This window comes from Hyaena hyaena, unplaced genomic scaffold (genome assembly GCF_003009895.1).
Source record: "Hyaena hyaena isolate Hyena2069 unplaced genomic scaffold, ASM300989v1 scaffold_1103, whole genome shotgun sequence".
In the NCBI taxonomy this organism is placed as follows: domain Eukaryota; kingdom Metazoa; phylum Chordata; class Mammalia; order Carnivora; family Hyaenidae; genus Hyaena; species Hyaena hyaena.
This window is the reverse complement of record NW_024081730.1, coordinates 532,974-556,136: the sequence shown is the minus strand read 5'-3', so window position 1 is coordinate 556,136 and position 23,163 is coordinate 532,974. Positions and strand designations below refer to the sequence as shown.

Here is a 23,163-nt window from a genome sequence, read left to right as displayed (position 1 = left end):
ATAAAATGCAAATTGTAATTATTCTGAATTATCTATTTACTGTTTAATTATATTTAATTTTAGGCTCCCCTAAAATGGCCTAATAAAAATTTGAGATGCTAAGTGACTGCTTCATCTGCTTACTCTGTGTATTTGCTGAAAATAATTAGTTATATTAATTGAGTGATTTTTTTCCTTTAAAAAACTTACCTGGGTGAGAATGAACCTAAATAAAATATGCTAAAAATATGCAATTTTTTGCCAGAGTGGCGGCAAAATGTAGTTTGCACTAAAATCAGCAAAATAAACATTTGTACATGACCATGAAATGACTCTGGTGCAATGATTAGATACAACAACTAAAAAATGGAATGTTAGTACCCAGGCCAGAGAGCCCCTCCCCCAGCTTCTGTGAACTACAGAGCCTGTTCTGGCTCTTTATTGGCCATGCTACTCCATACAAAGCAAAGTGGCCCCAAGGCCAGGATGCATGCTTGCCTGAAGCTCATATGTACACACACTCTTCTACAACACATTCCAGGTCCCTACCACACCAACATTCTTTGCTCAAAGGGGCCCAATCTCCTTTCCAAGACCTTTAAAGATCTCTTTCCTGGATCCTTCCTGCGAGGGTGATTATCACTTGTGTGCTCACCATCAGGCTTGATGCATAGTCAAGAAGAGACTAAGGTGGGGGTGGACAATAGATGTGGGACTTGTGGACTGTAGTAAGGAAGACACATTACTGCCTGTATTGGGAGCCTCTCACAGTGTAGGACTGAGCCTGGGGTTGGTAGATAAGAGGGTAAGTTGGGGAAGGAGTCACAGAACTAAATTCCCCTGTGGCTTTCCAGGTTTTTATGAAGGTACATTATTAGTCAAGGTTGGAGGAGAGAATATAGTTTATCTACAACATGCCATCATGATTTATAATTGTTTAATACTTCAAGAGATGGTACAGAGGCCTCCATGCATCCTTGCCCTAGACCTGGGAAATATGAAGGGAAGGCTAAGTAACATCATAGTTTTATATTGCCAGCCTTTAAGTGGTCCATCTCTCTTGCTAAGGATCAATTTACTAGCTTAAGTCACACCTAAGAATAAGTGAAATTAATGACTGAGAAAATAAACCAAGTGAAGAATAAGAGAATAAAGAAACATTATACTGTAGTAGTTCCTTTTCTTCTGCCCTGTGAGTTTGGAATGTTTGTTTTTCTTCAGGGAGCTTATCCCCCAAGATGATGATGATGATAAAAACTTGTGTGGGACCCTCTTATAAACATTACCCACATTGATTAATTATTATAACAGTGGCATAGGTGGGACCCGCACTATAGCCTCTCTGTTTTACAAGAAGAAATCTAGGCATCAAGAGGGTAACTTGCCAGCAGTCACACAGCTGGGCAGAGGAAGAAAAGATTCAAGCCCAGGTAGTCTGGGTCCAGAATCCATGCAGAAGGATTCACCAGAGAAGAGTGTTTATACACTGAGCTTCGTCTGCACAAACCAGTGTCTGCTTCACAAGCAACTAGTTCTCAAGATTTCCCTCTTCATCAACCAATAATGTCACCAGCATTAAACACATCCTTGGGTCAGCATGGACTTTTAAGTGAGGGGCTGTTCTACTGTCAGGACTGAGTGCAGTTGCTTAGTAGTTTGGGTTTTGTCTTTTTGTAGTGTTTTGTTCTGCTTTTAAGTGTGGTAGGAAAAGGGGCATCTGGGTGGCTCAGTTGGCTAAGTGTTAGACTTCGGCTCAGGTCATGATCTCACAGTTCGAGAGTTTGAGCCCAGCGACAGGCTCTGTGCTGACACCTAGCTCAGAGCCTGGAGCTTGTCTTCGGATTCTGTATCTCCCTCTCTCTGATCCTCCCCTGCTCACGCTGTCTCTCTCTCTCTCCTAGAAATAAATAAAACATTAAAAAAAATTAAAAATTAAAAAAATAAATAAAACGTTTTTTAAAAAGTGTGGTAGGAAAAGTTTAGCACAATGCCTGGCACTCAGAAATCCTGAAAGAAGAGTGGGACAGCTGGTGGGAGGAAGGAGACAATGAACTTTAGAAAATTAATGCAGTCTGATGCCAAAGGCAAAAATGATCAGGTGAGAGGCTGAAATGACGAGGTGAGAGGCACCTGGGTGACTCAGTTGGTTAAGCATCCGACTTGGGTTCAGGTCATGATCTCAAGAGTTTGTGAGTTCGACCCGCCTATGGAGCTCTCTGCTGTGGATCCTGTCTCCCTCTGTCCCTCCACCGCTCATGAGCGTGCGCTCTCTCTCAAAAATAAACATTTTTTAAAAATCAAGTGAAATGCTCCCACCCAGCGGTGCCCCCCACCCTCCCATTCTCTACCGAGGTAGGGGGTTGGTAGTCAGGACCGCTTCTCACTCGTCCCTTACAGGAGCTCCTTGCCTCGGGCAGGGTTAGGGTGTCTCTCATGGGAATTGTGAAGGGTGAGAGGAAAAGGAGACTGCAGACTCCGGGCGGAGAGGCCATGGCACCGCGGCCACTCCACCTCCTGCCTGGCCACAGGCCCGGAGAGAGCATCTGCCAGTCTCCTTGGAGACGGCCTGCGCAGCCTTACAAGACGCCCCGCCTCCTTCCCCGCCCCTTCGCGGCAGTCGGCCCTGCCCCTCCACGCCGCCCCGCCCCTCCGCGGCCCTCTGTCCCGCCCATCCACGGCGCCCCGCCTCCCCCCCCCGTCCCTGCAGACCTCCGCCCCGCCCCCTGTGCGGCGGCCCGCGCCCTGTTTACCCGCGGTGCATGGTGGGGCCGTCGCATCGGACAACCAGGTCACCAGACAGTCCCTTGGCGGTGCGGAGCGAGCGCGGCGGCGCCAGCATGCGCCCGGCCTCCGCATCCTCAGCGCCTCTGGCGAGCCCCGAATACTACGAGAGGCTGGGTCGCCTCCAGCGCGGGCTGCGGGACAGGTACGGCCTACCCGGAACGGGGGCGGGGAGTGGGCCCAGCCGAGGGTTAGCTGGTGCCTTAACCCCTGTTCCTTGCCACTCCCCGGGCCGTGTTTTCCGGGGCCCGGGTCCGCCCGCGACCCCTCCCCCCCAAGTTCCTAATGGGGCCTGGAGGACAAAGTTTACCAAATACCGTGCCTCACTGCCTTTATTGGAGGTCTCCGCCGGAAGATGCGGCCGCATCACTGCATTTGCCCACAAGTGAGAGTGGGAGTTCTCCTGCCTGTCACTCTCAATCACGCCTTGTGAATTTCTCTATTTTCCCTTCTACACGCCTCCTCCCCTGTCTCTCTTCAAATTGTCATCCCACCCTGACAGCTGCACTGCATCAATGATGACAGGTCCAGGAACGCCGGCGGGGAGTGTGTGTATGTGTGTGTGTGAAACATATGCTCTGTTTAAATGCAAGAGACATTTTGGAGAGGAACAAGGGCCGGCCAGATTTCCAGCAAAGAGGTGAAATTTACAGCAGAAGTCCAGCTTCCAGAGGGTTCATGATACTTTGATTAAGACATGAAAGATGAGAGCCACTGAAAACAGCTAGATCTAAGAGCACAGAGAGAAAATTATAAAGCAATTTACTATAAATAACTGCATAAAAGATAAGTTGTTGGAACTATTATTTAGCTGCTAAATTAGTTGGAGTTGGAAATCTCATTAGTTGACAAGAAAGGAAATAGATATTTGGATCACTTGATAAAGCGTTTAATGAATGTTAAAAGTTACAAAATCATTTCAGTGAAGAGGAGAGCTTTGTGTGTGACAATTCTAAAATGACAACAATAATTACATGTAAAGGCGGGAGTAAGTGGTTATGAAAAGGAAATATATTCATCTTATCCTAGATTTAATTCTTGTCAAATATTTATAGAGCATCCACAACAGGCCTCCTTAATTGTCTTCACCATATTTTATCCCTCAGTCCTTTTCTATATCCTATTTTCTTTCTGAAATATTGCCACTCACCCACTCCAGGGACCTCCTCACCTCCAACTTAAAGAAAATCACTTCCTGCAGTGCCTTCCATGTGGCAAGTATTGATCAGCCCATTCCCTAATTTATGTGATCTTTATATTTTTATAACACTGTAGACAAGTGGCTTAAGTAACTTGCTCCCTGCTGAGCAGGAGAATTCCAGGAGGTGGAGGAAGGGCTTGCCAAATGTTTGTTGAGTGAATGGCAGAAATCCCAAAGTCAACCAGCCAGGATCGAGCTGTTATGAATGTCTTGTATACAACATACAACACTGTAGCCTCACATTGTCACTAAATCATGACCATTTTTTAGTCAACCAGGAAAAGTGAAAAGTGTGATATCTCAAAGACAGTATTAAATGTCTGTTCATACCTTATAATTAAAAGACAAGACACTGCTCTGCACATTAGTGCACCCAAAGTGTTTTTACAATAATAGCTCAGTTACCTCAGGCCTTTAGTTATTTGTATTTTTTAGCCCAATTTCTTTTTTTAAAGTTTGTTTATTTTTAAGAGAGAGAGAGCGTGCGCAGGGGAGGGGCAGAGAGAGGGAGACACAGAATCTGAAGCAGGCTCCGGGCTCTGAGCTGTCAGCATAGAAACTGGCATGAGGCTCAGATTCACAGACTGTGAGATCGTGACCTGAGCCAAAGTCCAGTGCTTAACCCATGAGCCACCCAGGTGCCCCAATTTCTAATTCTAAAATGATTCAAATGGCATTCTTTTCGAAGTAAGTTCATTGTGAGTTATCATTTTTGCTTCCATGCTAGGAACACCTGGCTGTTTATAGTCCTTATGGTATAATAACTGTGTAATGATTAGTACTCACTTTATGTTTAACACTTAATGTTTTAACTGTTAAGCAAGGTGAGGCTGTTGAAATTATATAAGGAATTCAAGTCAAATTTTATAGCCTATTCACGGTTCTGCATTTGGAGGTTCAAAAATTTTTTTAAGTCAGTACAGATCTGTTGCAGTGTGTATTCATCTTTCATTTGAAAAGTCCATAACTATCTCCAATGCATAGTAAGCACAGAGGCAAATAACTTTGCGTAAAGAAAAACTGCAGTAGACATGTGGAAAGTTGGCTTCTAGTCTAGAAACAGTTGTGGAACCTTGAATAGTTTTTTCAGCTTCTCTGAACCTTAGTTCTTCACCAGAAATGAGGAGCGTTGAATTATATGTAAGGTAAGGTTATAGATTTTTTTTTTTCTCTAGTAACAAACTTCATACTAAAAAAGTTGAAATGTGTAGTTTTGCAGGATGCCTGGATGGCTCAGTTGGTTAAGCATTTGACTTCAACTCGGGTCATGATCTTATAGTTTGTGGGTTCTAGCCCTGTATTAGGCTGTGTACTGACAGCTTTGAGCCTGGAGCCTGCTCCAGATTCTGTATCTCCCTCTCTCTCTGCCCCTCCCCAACTCATGCTTTCTTTCTCTCTCTCTCTCTTTCTCTCTCTCTCTTACTCTCTTTCTCTCTCTCAAAAATAAATAAACATTTAAAAAAGGAATCTAATTTTGCAAAGCAACAAGTAATGAATATCATTGTTTATATCCTATTTGACCATTTGAATGTAGTTGCTTTTTGTTTTGTTTAGTTTTGTTTTTTAACCAATCTCAGTGACCACAAGGATTCTAAAACTTCAGAGTCCTTTTAAAAGTTGCATCCCTGGGTCATCACAGCGCTTAATCAGTCCAGAAATTTCCTGGAGGTGGGAGAGAAAAAAACTTGCCCTTTCCTGGCCCTTTTAGAGCTGGGACATTGTGGTTTTTGCTGGTCTAATAACTGGGCCTTTCCCTTGTAAGTGGTGTATTTCTAGCCCAGATTGTCTCAGTTGTAGTCACACATAGATGATGTACTTATATAGTCTTAATATTTTCCTCTTTGTATATGGTGTTTTCTCTGCACTGTGGTGAAATCAATCATAGAATCTTAAAGAGCCTGCTGAAGTGACTTGTTACAGTGTGTGTAGTGCCACAAGCATGGTAGAAACATGTGAGTGGAATTGACTCTTATAATTATATAAAAACATCCCTTCAAAAGGCCCATTAACCAGCCCTAGTTCTTTCAATGCCAGTATTGATTCAGAGTGAGATATAATAGTCTAGAAATCGATTCTTAGATATTAGTTGAGTAAAGCTGAAGTTGGTGTTGAGGCAAAAACAGAATAACGAGTGGCTTAAAAGCAGAAAAGGGAACCATGTGGCTATGCTCTAAGGACTACCCAGTTGTGTTAACCTTTGAATGGTCCGGGGGCGCCTGGATGGCTCCGCTGGTTGAGCATCCGACTCTTGGTTTCTGCTCAGGTCATGACCTTATTGTTGTGGGCTCGAGTCTGCAACCTGCTTAGGATTCTCTCCCTCTGCCCCTCCCCCGATGTGTGAGCATGCTCTCTCTCTCTCTCTCTCACTCACTCAAAACAAAAACAAGAACAAAAAACAGGGCACCTGGGTGGCTCTGTGGTTAAACCTCCAACTCGATTTTGGCCTAGGTCGTGATTTCATGGTTCGTGGATTCAAGCCCCACATTGGGCTCCATGCTGACAGTGCAGAACCTGCTTGGGATCCTCTCTTTCCCCCTCTCTCTGCCCTCCCCTGCACGCTCACACACACACACACACTCTCTCTCTCTCTCTCTCTCTCTCCCCCAAAATAAATAAACATTAAAATAGCAACAACAATAAACCTTTGAATGGTCCAGGTGAGGGGTACAGGTGACTGAAACCATAAGCTATAGATATACATCCCAGGGCTGGTGTTTCAGATATTCTGAAATAAAGATTTAGTATGCAGGGGTTGCAAGTGATCATCCCCATAAACCTTTCTCTGGCTTAAAAAAATTTTTTTTACATATTTGTTTTTGACAGAGACAGAGCATGAGAGGGGGAGGAGCAGAGAGAGGGAGACACAGAAGCTGAAGCAGGCTCCAGGCTCTGACCTATCAGCACAGAGCCTCACACAAACATGAGATCATGACCTGAGCCAAAGTCGGACACTTAACTGACTGAGCCACTCAGGCTTCCCTCTGTGGCTTTTTATTGGGGTAAATATCTTATTTAAGTCTTAAATTTAAACTAGAAATGAAAGACAGCATTCAGGGGCGCCTGGGTGGCTTAGTCGGTTGAGCATCTGACTTTCGCTTAGGTCATGATCTCACGGTTCGTGGGTTCGAGCCCCGCGTTGGGCTCTGTGCTGACTGCCAGCTCAGAGCCTGGAGCCTATTTCGGAGTCTGTGTCTCCCTCCCTCTCTGGCCCTACCCTGCTCACTCTGCCTCTCTCTCTCTCCTAGAAATAAATAAAAATATTAAAAAAAAAAAAAAAAAAAGAAAGAAAGAAAAAGAAAGACAGCATTCAGAAGCTCTGCAATGTGGACAAGGAGGTTGGGAAAAGGGCCTGTGATTAAAAGTTAATGAGATTAGCATCATGTTGTCTGGAGTAGAAGGCTAGGCAGTGTTTTCAGTCTTTCACCGTATATAGTGTTATAATAGAAAAGTATGTCTGTACTTTTCTGCAGATGTCTGTATGTACTAAAAATAGAGCAGGAACAAAGAAGTTTTATGTTCATGATTGAAAAGAACTTGCTGTGGGGCACCTGGGTGGCTCAGTCAGTTAAGCGGGTGACTTTGGCTCAGGTCATGATCTCACGGTTTGTGAGGTCAATCCCCACATCAGGTTCTGGGCTAACAGCTCAGAGCCTGGAGCCTGCTTCAGATTCTGTGTCGTTCTCTCTCTCTCTGCTCCTTCCCCACTCACGTTCTTTCTCTCTTTCTCTCAAAAATAAATAAATATTTTTTTAAAAAATGTAACAACAACAACAACAACAACAACAACAAAAAAGAACTTGCTGCATAGGAGGTGATGGATTTCCAAAAGGCTGTGGTCCTTTTTCACTAGAGGTCATAGGTGAATTTTAAAAATTATTTTGATTTTCCCCTCTGGAAAACAGTATGGAGGTCCCTCAAAAAATTAACAATAGAACTCTCCTATGACCCAGCAATAGCACTGCTAGGAATTTACCCAAGGGATACAGGAGTGCTGATGCATAGGGGCACATGTACCCCAATGTTCATAGCAGCATTCTCAACAATAGCCAAAACATGGAAACAGCCTAAGTGTCCATCAACTGATGAATGGATCAAGGAGATGTGGTATATTTATACAATGGAATACTACATGGCAATGAGAAAGAATGAAATCTGGCCATTTGTAGCAAGATGGATGGAACTAGAGGGTGTTATGCTGAGCAAAATTACTCAGGCAGAGAAGGACAGATACCATATGTTTGCACACATAGGTGGATTAGGAGGAAGTTAACAGAGGATGATGCAGGAGAAGAAGGGGGAAAATAGTGGGAGAGAGGGAGAGAGACAAACCATGAGAGACTCTTGAATGCTGAGAACAAACCTAGGGCTGATGGGGGTTGGGGGAGGGGAAGTGGGGTGATGGGCATGGGGGAAGGCACTTGTTGGGATGACCACTGGGTGTTATATGTAAACCAACTTGACAATAAACTATTTAAGAATAAATAAATCATAAAAATTATTTTGATTTTTAATTTTTTTAACATTCATTTATTTTTGAGAGAGAGAGAGAGACAGAGAGAATCTGAAGCAGGCTCCATGCTCTGAGCTGGCAGCACAGAATCTGATGCGGGTCTTGAACTCATGAACTGTGAGATCATAACCTGTGCCAAAATCAGACCACCCAGGCGTCCCAAAATTATTTTGAATTAAATTCAAGCTTACAGAAAAGTTGCAAGTATAGGACAGAGACTTCTAGTATTCCTCTCACCTAGATTCCCTAACTCTTAACATTTCATTCCATTTTTTTTTCTATTTTTGTCTATCTGCCAACCTGTCTAAAAGCATTAGTCTTTTCTGAACCATTTGAGAACTACCAATATGATGCCCCATTAATCCTAAAAATTAAGTGTCTATTTCCAAAAACAAGGATGTTCCCTTAATATGAATACCCTATAACTCTCCCAGTAAGGAAGTCAACACTGATTGATACCAGTACATAGACTCCAATCAAATTTCACCACCTATCCATTTTGCCAACTGTTGCAAGGCTGTGATTTTTCTTTACTGGTCCAGGCTCTCATCTGTGTACCCATGTTGCCATGTCTCTTTAGCTCCCTAGCTCCAGTCTGGAGCTATTCCTCAGTCATTCCCTATCTTTTGTTCCTGACAGCTTCATAGAGTACAGCTTTCATTCCAGAGAGTGATCCTCAAGTTGGGTCCATCTGATGGTTCCTTATGACCAGACTCTGATCACACTTTCTTGGCAGGAATAGCATCGAAGTGAAACACAACCTCAGGGGTACAAAGTTATAGATATACTTAGGGTCTGTCTTTGTAATTTAGTGACAACTAGCTCACTACCCAGTCATTAAATCTATATGAACTAAGTATCCTATTGAACATGAAATCTTAGACGAGGAAAAAGCGACTAATAAAAATTTCTAACATGGAAGCAATTATACTTCTCTTCTGGGATGAGAAAGTAAAGATCTGTGTATAGCTACTACTTAAAAAAATGGTGTCTCTATGAATTTTTTATCTCATAATCTTTTTAAAAAAATTTTTAATGTTTTATTTATTTCTGAGAGAGAGCATGAGCAGGGGAGGGTCAGAGAGAGAGGCAGATACAGAATCTGAAGCAGGCTCCAGGCTCTGAGCTAGCTGTCAGCACAGAGCCCGACACGGGGCTTGAACCCACGATCCATGAGATCATGACCTGAGCCAAAGTCATATGCTCAACCGACTGAGCCACCCAGGTGACCCTTTTTCTTGTAATCTTTTTTTCCTTTTTAGACATGGGCACACCCCAGCTAAGGAATAGATTGAGTTCCCCAAGCCAAGATTCAGTATTTGGCTTTTGGACCCCATTTTCCCATTAATAGAATTTGGTTAAATGGTCGTTTCCATTCTAGATTATGCTAAGGAAGGAAATTTACTTATAATGCAACCAACAGAGTAGCTTTTGAGATTTTTTAAAAAGAGAAAATATATCTGAAGGAAAATGGAAACTAATAATTAAGAGCTCCAAAATGGAACGTGGGCTCAGCCCCTTTCCCTTAACAGACCACCTGAGGTTACCTTCTGTTGGATACCTTGTCTTTGATTCACAGTCGTGTGTGTGTGTGTGTGTGTGTGTGTGTGTGTGTGTGTGTGTGTTTGTGTGTGATTTCTCTTTTGGCCTTTAGTTAATATTAGTTTAGATTAGCAATTTGGCTTCAGTTGAAGCTGGTACTTTGGTGGTAGAACAGAACCCCCTGTGGTTAAACCCCCCAAAGGCTCTTTCTGGGATTGGGATGGCTGTTCAGCATCCATAGTCCTGTTCAGCAGCTTTACCCTATCGCCCCTTGGCTTTGGCTATTGCCACTTCCTCTGCTGCCCAGTTTCCCTTCCCTCTTACCAGGCTTGGGCATACAGGTGTGCAGGGTAAGGTTTGTCTTCTAGCTTACTGCCAGCAGTCACCTGAACAGCACAGGCTAAGAAGTCTTTAGTGGGAGTAGCTGCAGGGAATGGTAGTGACAAATCAAGATGTTACAAAGATATAAAAAGACATTTCTCCAAATTCAAAGTAATCATGTTAGGGAACTTGATCTTTCTTAAAGATGAATGGGGTTGGGTCTACTTTTCAGAGACTTGGCTCTCCCTGAGTCTGGTTGGGAGCAGAGCAGGCCCCCAACCTTCAGTCCAAGGTGGATTTGTGGAAGTACAGTGTCTTGACGTGGCAGCACACCGATCATTCATTTGCCACTGTCCAGAGAAATCTGACCGTGTGGTATTTTACATATTTATGTTGCTTATTGTCTGTCCTTCCCTCTAGAATGTCAGCAGAGGCCTTGGTTAGCTTGTTCACCATGTTAGTCTTCAGGACTAGAACAGTGCCTGGCTCATCCTGGCACTCAAGAAATACTTGCTGAATGAATGAACCTGGCTTCCAGTCTTTTCTTAGTACATTTCCCCCATTTACTTGAAAATCTTGATCTTTTTGCTTCATATTGCATTTTGCTTTTTAGACTTCCATGGTGACTACCAAATGTTTTTGTGACTTGAGTTTTAAACAGCTGTCATTTTCTGCTTCCTAGAGAGCCCAGAGATGCATTCTCACAAAGGATAATTTCAAAAGAGATCATGTTCTAAATCTAGCTGCCTATTACTTAACAGTGTAATTTATTCACAAAGTGTTTTCTTTCTCTTTTACAGTGAAAAAAAGAGACTGGACCTGGAAAAGAAACTTTATGAATATAATCAGTCTGATGTATGCAGGTAGGATGTGACAGTGGGAACAGTTTTTCAACCAATTGGCATATGTTAATAAAAATGTAACCCTAATGTATGTTACAGATACCATAATTGCAGTACTTTTACTCTTACATCTAATGTATAATCATTTCAAGTAAACACTGAAATTTAATATAATCGCTATCAAATGTGGGAATAAATTTGGTTAAAATTTGTGTAAAATAAAAGTGATTTTATTTTCAGTTTGGTATTTGTGGTATTTCAGGAATCTATTTTGCTTAACTATCTGAGGAATAAGATGCATCATAGTCTTTCTCTTTTTTATCACAATTTAAACACTTTGAGCCCGTGTAATGATTAAGGCATAATGACTATAGCTGACCTTTCAACAAACTGTTGAAGGCAGGGTTACGTGATGTCTCATTTATTCATGGATATTTGACAATGCCTGTGAAAATTCTTATGAACAATTGATAATATACATGTCATCCTTTCCAGGTTACTCTAATGTGAAGAGCCGACTTTTAATATTTTTAATTCTGTTTTATGGAAATTGAACTTCATCCTTAAGCCAAATGTGGTTACCTCCAATAGTATTCATATGAAAATTTTCTGGCTATGATAACATTAATTTTATGATTTAGTCACATCATAAAATGAGTGAGAAATGAAAACACCTCATCCAGAAGAGAGAGAAGACTTTAAAACAAAATCACCCATCAAGTCCATTTATTTCCTCATATGCAAAATTATTCTTTGGTTTTAGGATTTAGTGTACTTCCAGGGATACCAGTCACAGTGAACAGTGATATGCCCCCAGTAGTCCTAGAAGAGACAAGAAGCCAGTGAAATAGTATAAGGAATAGCAGAGTCATGGATACCATGACCTCAGAAGTGGGCCCGAGTCTGAGAGCATCTGTGGCAGCTGCCATTTTTCTAGCCTGCAGCTAAGCGGGCAGCCGATAGAGTGTAGACTTTCCCTGCAGCCTGTTTGGGGGTGCCTTCCTGTCATAATGGTGATGGGAGTGGGGAGGTGAGAGGAGACTGGACTTCTAGCAAGCCATCAGTTTGCTGAGTTTGTTCCCCTCTTGTTTCCTGGAAGACAGAGGGTATGATTTGCTAAAAATATCCTTCTTTTCACCTCCTGACAGGATAAAATCCAAACTGTCTGACATGACTGTTTCAACCTGGTTTCCCCCTGAGAAGTCTGAGACAAGGGTTTATTTTAAAGATAGTTTATTTTAGGAAGTGGTCACATAAAACTCGTGAGCAAGGCTTGGAAGCTGGTCACTGCTGTGGGCACCTGAGGCTCCATCCTTCCGGACCTTCAGAGGAGCCATGTAGATTTCCTCTCTGCTCCTCACAAGTGTTCACTCAAGGGAAGGAGGAGGGGGGGCATTTATGTATTGATAACTCCACAATGGACAAGGCTACCCAGGGAGGTGTTAGCTCCTTCTCAGATCCATGCTGCAAATTCAGAGGAGCAGTCCTGGAAAAGCAAGATACCAGGTGCTACCATGGCTGGGAGAGGAAAAGCTGGGCCAGAAGGATGTGAGGAGGGCCTGAGAAGTATCCGGAAGAGAAGTATCCCTCTGAGGAGGGCAGACCCTCCGTTATTTGCCCCTGGCTCATTTTCATCATCACCCTCTTTCACTAGCCTCCACTAACATGTTACAAAGAATCTTCAGTGTCTGAAGCATGATGAGGACTGTCATAGTCTCATGTAAGCAGATAGGTTTTGTTGCCAGGGACCTTTGTTCAGTCTGAGCCCCACCACCAATTAGCCATGTGCCGTTGGGACAATTACTTCAACATTCTTTACCTACATTCCTTTATCTGTCAAATGGGGTTAATGGTAGAACAGAGCCTTAAAGCAGTGTCTGACCCTGTGTAAGAGTTAATAATTTATTATTTGTTACTATTTTTATCAGTATTACTGTTATTCTTCTTAATTATTGCCTTTAAGCTTTCCAACATGTTGTTTCTCCTGCTTCAGTGTTTCCCCTCGTCTTCTCACCCTTGCTTTCCCCAGTTTTGGGTTAATTCTCACCCATCCTTCACGTCTAAGCTAAAAATTAATTTCTCTTGGAAAGGCCTTCCTGACCCCTTCAACTGAGTCACATTGCCCAGTCTGTAGGAGTCCCTGGCAGTTTCCCTCTTAGCATTTATCACACTGCATTGGACTCCTCTAATTTTTTGTTTTCCCTGTTGACTAGCTAGGTGGCTTTCCTATCCACAGTGCTGAATATATGAATGACTGCATGGATGGGCAGATGACTGAAGTGGTGAGCTTTGAAGGTTAATGTGGGGCAGGAACAAAACTAGACTTTGGGTGGAGAAGGCATGGTTACTATTGTACCTACTCCAGCTGGACTCTGGCCACCACCAGCAGCTTCACCAGTGCCTGCATGTGAAAGACAGTATGTTAGGTTCCAACTCCATTATTGTCACTTAGTGTCAAAAGTGGCAGACGTGGGCAGCAGTAAAACCAGTCTTAAGGTTTTTTTTTTCCCCAGAAGGAAAAATGGGGACAGCCAACCAAGGTCAAAGCACAGAATTATTAGCACAATAAAGAATTTCTTGAAAATTTTTGGCCTAGGTGTAGAGGTTTAAGGTCTGTTGCTGATTAATTTTTAATATCTGCAGCATCTTTGCAAATCTGTTTTTGAGGGTGAACTTTTTTGTGATTTTCATCTTAGTTTTGCTTGATAGCAGAACATGAAAACTGTGAGCACTGAGTAATGTATAGAATTGTTGAATCCATTAAGTCCTTCTCTGCCTGACTTATTTCGCTCAGCATAACACCCTCAAGGTCCATCCATGTTGCTACACATGGCCAGATTGCATTCTTTCTCATTGCCATGCAGTATTCCATTGTATAGAAAAACCACATCTTCTGGATCCATTCGTCAGTTGATGGACACTTAGGCTCTTTCCATGTTTTGGCTATTGTTGAGAGTGCTGCACTTAATGGAGGACCATGGGGGAGAAGAAGGGGGAAAAATAGTGGGGAGAGGGAGGGAGGCAAACCATGAGAGACTCTTAAATACTGAGAACAAACTGAGGAATGATGGGGGTGGGGTAGAGGGGAAGGGGGGGGATGGGCATGGAGGAGGGCACTTGTGGGGATGAGCACTGGGTGTTATATGGAAACCAACTTGACAATAAACTATTTAAAAAAAAAAGAATTGTTGAATCAGTATATTATACTCCTGAAACTAATATTACACAGTGTGTTAACTATACTTGAATTAAAATTAAAAACTTAATTTAAAATGTTGAATTATTTTATTGAACTAACAGTAGAAATGCTTCACATCAGGTATTTGTGATGTAAAACTTGTGAAGAAGAAAGAGCTAGAATGAGCAGTGTTGGTTCTGTGGGAAGAGTGGGCTGCACAACTTGAGCCATTCAGAGTGCTTCTTCATTTAGTTGTTCATTCATTCATTCATTCACTCATTCATTTTTTGAGAGAAAGTATGCTGGAGTAGGGGAGAGGGGCAGAGGGAGACAGAGAGAGAATCTTAATCAGCCTCCACACCAGGGTGGAGCCTGACATGGGATTCAATCTCACGACCCCAGGATCATGACCTGAGTCAAAATCAAGGGTTGGACGCTCAACAAACTGAGTCACCCAGGTGCCCCAATGTGTGCCTTTTGTTTTACACTTTGGATGAGAGTCTCTAAAGGTATTTTTCAAAATCTGAGTAGAACCACAGTCCATATATTATCATAAAATATGTTTTAAATATAGTAGGTTGCTGCAATTCCTAATAAAAAATTTAATATTATATAAATGAGAGCTTTTTGGGTATTTTAAATTTCAGAATTTCTCAATGTTTATGGATTGTGGTTTATAGTTTGATTCTATTTCCATATGAGTAGGTGGTTTTGAAATTGTCTGTCATGAAAAGAATGCTAATGCTATTCACCCTACCATGGCCACATAGCCACCGCTCTTGAAACCACATTTAATTTGAGAAAGAAATCCATATAAGTCTTTATTGTGTGAATGTTATAATGTAGTCTTGTATACATTTCTCAGGAGAGTTATGCCTGGATGTGATACTCAGTGATGTTGCATTAATTTCTTCTCTCTAAAAATGCGTGTACATTTTGCCCTTTAGCTTTTGGTGTTTAGGTAAAGTATCTCAGAATACATTGTCTTATTAACAGTTTTGTTTAAGAGAATTCTCTTCCTTTGATTTGTCAGTGTCTAACTGCATTGTTTACAAATCTCTTTTTATTTTTCTAGAGTTAAGCTGAAGTATGTGAAGCTGAAAAGATACCTGAAGGAAATATGCGAATCAGAAAAGAAGGCTCGTACTCGAAACCAAGAGTATTTAAAGCAGTTTGAGCGTGTCCAAGCTCATGTTGGACACTTTACTACAAATACAAAGAGGCTTCAGGAACTAAAGGTAACATCTTGTTTTGTACTATTTCTCTCTCTTTCTCTCTCTCGCTAAAACTGGAAGTAACGAGCCCTAAATTTCAGATCAGTGGCAGTCATTAATGTTCAGTTGTTCATCCATAAGATTAATTGCTCATTTGCTCTATGATTTACCATGTGGTCAAATTTTGATTAGGGAACTTGAAATTGCATTTTCTCAGATTCAACTTTATTTGAGGAATTAATTGAATATCTGTCTCTTATTCTACTGCAGAAATAATTGTAACATGCATGGGCACTAGTCACTAGCTGGCACAGCACCTGACACATGGTATTTTTTGGCCTCATGACTGAATTTGAGCAACATTAGGGTTCTCTCTAGAGACCACCTCCTCCTTTACTTTTTTGTTATTAAAAAAAAATTTTTTTTTGTTTTATTTATTTTTGAGACAGAGAGAGCATGAGTGGGGGAGGGGCAGAGAGAGAGAGAGAAACAGAATCTGAAGCAGGCTCCAGGCTCTGAGCTGTCAGCCCAGAGCCAGATGCAGAGCTCAAACCCATGAACCATGAGATGATGACATGAGTAGAAGTCGGACACTCAACTGACAGAGCCACCCAGGCGCCCCTACCTCCTCCTTTACAGGGTTTTTTCTCTGGGGTCTGGGCTCCTCTGTTCCCATCAGGCAGTGTTTTGGGAGAGAATGAGGGTAGGGTAGAACTGGCCCCACGGATTTGGACTTCATACTCCTCATCTGTGTGATTTAGAACAATTGCTCTCTGCAACCTTCTGATTCTGGCATCCCTTTCCTCCAAGGTGCTGGGCCACCTTCTGCTCCATAGAGTATGCCCAGTGTGGAGGGCTAGGCCTTTTTTCTCTCACCATTGGTGCTGGACAAGGGTTGTTGCTTAAGTTAACCCAACCAAATACTGGTTACAGGAGAAGTTGACTTTAGTTACTTCCCTCTCTTTTTTTCTCTAGCAGTTTTCCCTCACCCCAAGCCTTTATTTCAAGTACACAGAAAAATGAAAAGAATTTTTATAATGAACATTCATGCAGTGGTCTGAATGTTTGTGTCCTGAAATTCATATCTTGAAATCCTAACCCCCAAATGTGATGGTATTTATACCTGGGGACTTTGAGAGAGACTTATGTCATGAAGGTGGAGCTTTCAGGGATGAGATTAGTGCCTTCTAAAAGAGGCTCTGGAGCGCTTCTATGGGGTGAGGATGCAGTGAAAAGGTGCTGGCTCTGAATGAGGAAGAAGGCCTTCACCAGAAGGTGACCACATCAGCACCTTGATCTTGGACTTTCCAGCCTCCAGAACTGTGAGCAATACATTTCTGATGTTTATAAGCCACCTAGTCAGGAATGTTTTCTTATAGCCACCTGAATGGACTAACAACTCACATAGTCTGTATCCAGATGCAGTAGTTGTAAATATTTTGCCATATTTGTTGTGTGTGTGTGTGTGTACATTTTTTCCTCAGCTGTTTGAAGTATGCTGTGGACACCATGACATTTCTCCCCTAAGTACTTAAGTGTGCATCTCCTAAGAACACAGTCTCCTACATAATCATACTACCATTATCACACACAAGAAAAGTAATAATGATTTCATAATACCACTTAATGTCTACCTGATATTTAAATTTCCCCAGTTCCTCCCAAAATTTTCTTTATTTTTCCAGACTAGGAAGCAACTAGGGTTCACATTAGATTTGCTATTGTGGTTTTTTGGTTTCTAAATCTAATTTAGTATCCTACCACTCTTGCTTTTTTTTTTTTTTCATGACACTGGCTTTTTGAAGAAGGCAATCTAGTTGCCTATAGAATGACTTACATTCAGAATTTGACTGGTTATTTCTTTGAGGTATCATTTAACTGGAAATGTGGATTAGACCACTCCCCAGTAGAATTTCCTGTAGTTATAGAAATGTTCCTTATCTATAGTGGTGCTAATGCAGTAACCACTAGCCACACATGACTACTGAGCACTTAAAATGTGGCTTGTGACACTAAGGACTGAATTTTTAATTTTGTTAATTTTGATTCGTTAAATTTAATAGTCAGAGCTGAAGTTACATATGCCCTACTGCATCCCATCAGGAGGCTTATGAGTCATATCAAGTGGTCTGACCTGAGTGAGGTTGAGTTTGATGCATTGTTTAAGATGGCAAGCTCTAGACCTCTCTTATAAGGTACCTTTATTCCCTTTGCAACTGAGCAAATAATCTATTGAGTGATAGTTTGACATCTTGGGAATATCTTTTTTCTCAATAACCTTTTACCTAGTGGTTTTAGGATCCATTAGTGATACTTGAATCAGTATAGTGGAGGTTTTGGAATGGGGATTTTCTAATTTGATTTTCCTCTTTATTAGCTTGAATTCTTAAAGAAGAATTAATTGAATTCTTAAAGAAGAGCTTTTTTTTTTCTTTTCTTTTCTTTCCTCTCTCTTTTTTTAAGTATCACTATGGACTTAGGAATTTGTACTTAGTGTATTATCAATTACTATAATTATTCTTTTTGTTGTTCATATTTCCCCAAATTTTTCTTGGGAGTGTCTCTTCAAATTGGCTTCTGTGTCCTTTTGAACTGACCTCATTAATCCTGAGCCTTCTTTGCTTTGGGGCACAACGTGTTCCAGGTTTACTTTATCTGCCCCTGCCTCAGACATGGAATTAGCTTCTTTTCCAGGGAGTTGTGGTTCCTTCTGGTTGGAAAGGTATTTAGAAACCAAGATCTGGAGATCAGATGTGCTCAAACAATAGCAAGTTTTAGCTACAGCACTATGGGTTGTTGTTTTTTTTCCCTTTGTATTCAAGTAGAATACTTAACATTCAAAAAATAATTGTTATTGTCAACATTGTAAATCTCTTTGCTGTTCAGAGATTCCACAGAGAAAATAAAAGTGGTGGACAAAGCAGGGAATTTTGCCTTCCCAACAGAAAAAAGGAAATAATAGAAGACTTCCTTTTATTTTCACACAAATGTCTTTTTACTTAATTATTGATTTCATGATATAGCCAAATGTGAGAGGGAGGAATTTGAAAGGGAGAATCATGTTTTATAAATAATTTTATATTGAGAGCATTTGAATTTTGGATAAAGAATGCCTTTTGAAAACAGTCTGTGATGGCACAGAAGAGCAGATCATGTAGCTACCATTGGGAAAGATGGGCGCTCCATTGGAAGCCACCCTGAATCCAAAGCTAAATGCAGGAAGCGATCTTTGAAACTCAAACAAGTGATATCACTTACCTCAGGAAGCTGTACAGTAAGCAATGTTTCAGACCAGGGAATATCTGTCCCGCTGTCTTCCCATTCCGTTCCTCCTCTTCCTTTTGTCCTGGAAAGCTGGAATCTGCCTGAATCAGGTATCAGATCTTCACCTCCACTGGCTGACCGCATGTAAGTCTTAGGAAAAAGGTGTTCTGAGGGAGTGTATTGCCCGAATACCCCAAAATGCCGGGGGTATTTCCCCTTGAATAGAATATAGTTGATGCAAATGAACTAATAATTTGTAGAGTTCCAGAAAGTGAAACAAAATGAGGCAGTGTGTGAGACATGGGGATTTGGCCCAAATTAAGTGAATTTCTCCCTCTTTGTAAGACTGTAAGACTATTTATTATATAATGTTAAAATCTTTTTAAATGGGATAAGGGCTGGGGCGCCTGGATGGCTCAGTCAGTTAAATGTCCGACTTCGGCTCAGGTCATGATCTCACGGTTCGTGGGTTCAAACCCCACATCAGGCTCTGTGCTGACAGCTCGGAGCCTGGAGCCTGCTTCAGATTCTGTGTCTCCCTCTCTTTCTGACCCTCCCCTGCTCACGCTGTCTCTCTCTCTCTCTCTCAGAAATAAATAAAATGTTAAAAAAAAAATTTAATGGGATAAGGGCTAAAGAAAAACCCCTTTAAACTAATTTTACAAATTACACTTTTATTACAAATTACTTTACAAATTAAAAATTACTTTATTTGGGGGCCTATGATACTTTTCAGGGCTTTTAAAGCATATTGATCTGTCAGGTCATTTTGAAGACAAGGTGTTATGGCTATATTGCTACCTGTCAGATAGATAAAGAGGCAGACTAAACTCAGTTCAAGAATGTAAATATTAGTAGTACTGTGAAGATTGTGTCCTTCTCTCCCCTTCCTACCTCCACTCCCCTCCCTGTGTTAGTGCTGTTGTAGAAGGGCCCCAGTTGGGCCTTAGAGCAGTTATTTGGGTACCCTTTGTGCTTATCTCAGGTTGGATTCTCCTGAAGTAGACCCTGAGACAAGGATTCAAATATAAGTGGTTCATCTGGGAAGTGCAGGGGATGTCAGGAGGCAAGTAGGGGGGTGAAACAGGGAAGAGCAGATAGCTGGAAAATGGTGTATTATTAAGCCAACTACCATAGTGGGCATCTGAAACTTAACCCCACAGGGAACCCCTGGCAGATGGTTCAGAGCATTTGAAATATGCAGACATGGCTCCTGAGCACCCTGAAGGCTGCTGGGGGAAGACATAGAGGGGAGGGGAAATCAACCATGGGCTTCTTAGGCACAGAGACAGGGATGCTGAGACTTAGGAGCACCCAAAAGGGCCCCGGGGACATGGGTGGAGCATGGCATCTGTTTCAGCTTTCCCCATCAAGTGACAGGCATGAGGCTGGCATGTCAGCCCATTCAGGAAGAGTCCCCATCTGATTATATCTCTCATCTGCCTGAAGTCCTTGAGTGCTTGCTCAGCCTTTCAGGATAAAGCCCAGATGTTGGTGTCTCCTGCATACCACCCTGCACCTCAGCCTTATGACCCCTAACACACACATGTCCTTTCTCACTTCTCTCTCACACAAATACACAGATGTGTGCACATTTTTTCTTCCCTACTTGCCCCCCTTCACCTCCTTTCTTTATCCCCAGCTCTGCTTCCCATCTCTGCTCACTCTTTCCCCATGCTCTGCTCTCCCCACCCATCTCCTCCATAGCTCCCATCTCTTATGCAATATTCTCTCCATTCCCATGTCTTCCCACCATCTCTTTCCATCTTTTGTCTTCCAGTCATGTGCATATTCTCTCTCTTACATACTCATATACTCACTAGTATGCATTCACCGAGTTTTAAACATGCTGACCACTGTATTTTCTTGAAACTGCCATATTATCTCGTATCTTCTTCAACTAGAAGGCCTCTCTCTCTCTCTCTGTCCTGCCTTAGGTCTGTGCCATAATTATCTCAGTAAGCACTTCCTTAGTAGTGTTGTCAGGGTTTACATGTCTGTTTTTCCACCTCACTGTGGGCTCCTCATCTTATTATTTCAGTGCTGTCAGTATCTGGCCCACAGTGTGGCACATAATAAATGTTCAGTTAGCTTTGAGGAACACCTTCCTATTCTTTCAGCACTCAATAAGCATTGGGACTCCCCCCTTAAATGAGAATTAATTCTGTATTTTTCAGCTTGTTCTCTTATGGAACATGAACAGCTATGTGAGAGCTAACGTGGTATTGGTTCTATCCTGTGTTGTACCTTCCCAGGAGCATTTCCGTTTAATAGCAGAGGCACTTTGAAGATATAATGCCATTATTTAAAGATGTGATTCTTGTTGAAAATTCAGTCATTAGGGTATACGTGCCTACTAGAGATAAAATTTGAAGAGAACAAATCTTTGAGCCCTCATTCAATTCCTATTGAGCCTTGTGATAGCCATTCTGGGCAGGGCAGGACCTTCAGGCTCCTGGAGGGCAGTCTGTAGCTTATCCCACTTTTTATCATCCAGAGTGTCTTCTTATTAATGTGTATTAGTTGAATACAAATAAGTGTTCCTCCATACCTTTTTGTAAAAACTCAGCATCTAAAAAGGAGACCAGCGGGGCACCTGGGTGGCTCAGTTGGTTAAGTGTCTGACTTTGGCCTAGGCCATGATCTCACAGTTTGTGAGTTCAAGCCCGACACTGGGCTCTCTGCTCTCAGCCCAGAGCCTGGAGCCTGCTTCAGATCCTCTGTCTCCCTCTCTCTCTGCCCCACCCCTCACTCTCTCTAAAATATAAATAAACATTTAAAAAATAATAAAAGGAAACCTATATCCTGGAAAAAATAGAAGACTGAATTGTAGTCTTGAGGGCCAACTCAAACCATTTATGTAAACTCTCTGTACCCATTTTTTCAACTCTAACATGAGGAGGCTGGGCCAGCAGATCTTAAATGTCTGTTCAGTTCTGTAACCAAGAATTTTTATATAATCCAAGAGACCACTGAAAGAAGGAAGCCTGTTTAAAAAAAAAAAAGGTAGTAGTGGCACTTTAAGGCAAATGGTAATGTAATGAGGGGAATTTGAAGGAGTATAAGTGGGCATACAGAAGAAAGGAAAGAAAGAATGGAAAATGAGATGTGTCATGAGCATGGAAAGATATCCCAGAGACCTGAAAGATATCCCAGGACCTCCACCTCCTCTTCTGACACCAGATCATCATCAACAGATTTCATCAATTGAGCTGAGATGAAATTGTTTGTGCACAGTGAGGAAATGGATAGAAAGGTTCTCCTAAATTTAGGTGAACAGCATCAAGCCAAGTGCTGTGAAGCAATATAGTAATGGAAAGAACAAGTTAGTTACCTGATGGGTTGATTCAGTGCTCTTGGGTTCATTAGAATAGATTTCCCTAGGGGAGTTGTGTAAAGAGGGGACTGTCCTTAGAGATGCTGTGGACTGGCAGATGCTACCCGGCCATGAGAAATTTGACCCCTGAAACAACGACTCTAAGCAGAATATGAGCCACATGGCAAGAAGGGAACAGAGACCTGAATCAGCACCAGACAGAAAGGACGCAATACAAACCCTGTTGTATTGTGGAACTATAATGGGACCTGATCAGAGAAGTGGGAGATATGTATAAATAAAAGGCAAAGAGAAGAAAACATTTGTAGGTGCAAATCCGTGGTCCTAGGGGATGCAGAGTTATAGTTTGCATCAGTTTTCAATTTACCGTAGCAACTTTTGATTTCAAATACGTTGTTCAGTTTTTATTTGTATCACTAGTTTAGGAAAGTACCTACAATTCAGTGAATTTTTCAGATTCATTGAGAACAATCTAAATTGGACTCTTGAGACTTCCATTACAATTCTTTATAAAGCCCTAATGCAGTTTTTTTTGGTTTGTTTTTGGGGGGGGGTTAAAGTTTATTTATTTTTTACAAATAGTTTATTGTCAAATTAGTTTCCACATAACACCCAGTGCTCATCCCCACGAGTGCCCTCCTCCATGCCCATCCCCCCCTCCCCCCCACATCCATCAGTCCTCAGTTTTTGTCAGCATTCAAGAGTCTCTCATGGTTTGCCTCTCTCCCTTTCCCCCACCATTTCCCCCCTTCTTCTCCCCCTTGTTCCTCAGTTAAGTTCCTCCTAATCCTCTTATACATGCAAACATATGATATTTGTCCTTCTCTGCCTGACTTATTTCGCTAAGCATAACCCCCTCAAGGTCCATCCATGTTGCTACACATGGCTAGATCATTTTCTCACACCATGCACAAAAATAAACTCAAATGGATAAAGGACCTGAACGTGAGACAGGAAACTATCAACACCCTAGAGGAGAAAGCAGGAAACAACC

At 41.9% G+C, this 23,163-nt stretch overlaps 1 protein-coding gene across 1 annotated transcript in view; it reads left to right on the top strand.

The window, feature by feature from the left end:
- The first annotated feature begins 2,748 nt into the window (after positions 1–2,748).
- KIZ (kizuna centrosomal protein) overlaps positions 2,749–23,163 on the top strand; it is a 133,346-nt gene continuing 112,931 nt past the window's right edge. Inside the window, exons 1-3 of the mRNA XM_039222285.1 lie at positions 2,749–2,905; positions 11,135–11,197; positions 15,430–15,592. Of these exons, the coding sequence (XP_039078216.1) occupies positions 2,817–2,905; positions 11,135–11,197; positions 15,430–15,592 (315 nt within the window). The 5' untranslated portion in view covers positions 2,749–2,816. The remainder of the gene's footprint in view (positions 2,906–11,134; positions 11,198–15,429; positions 15,593–23,163) is intronic.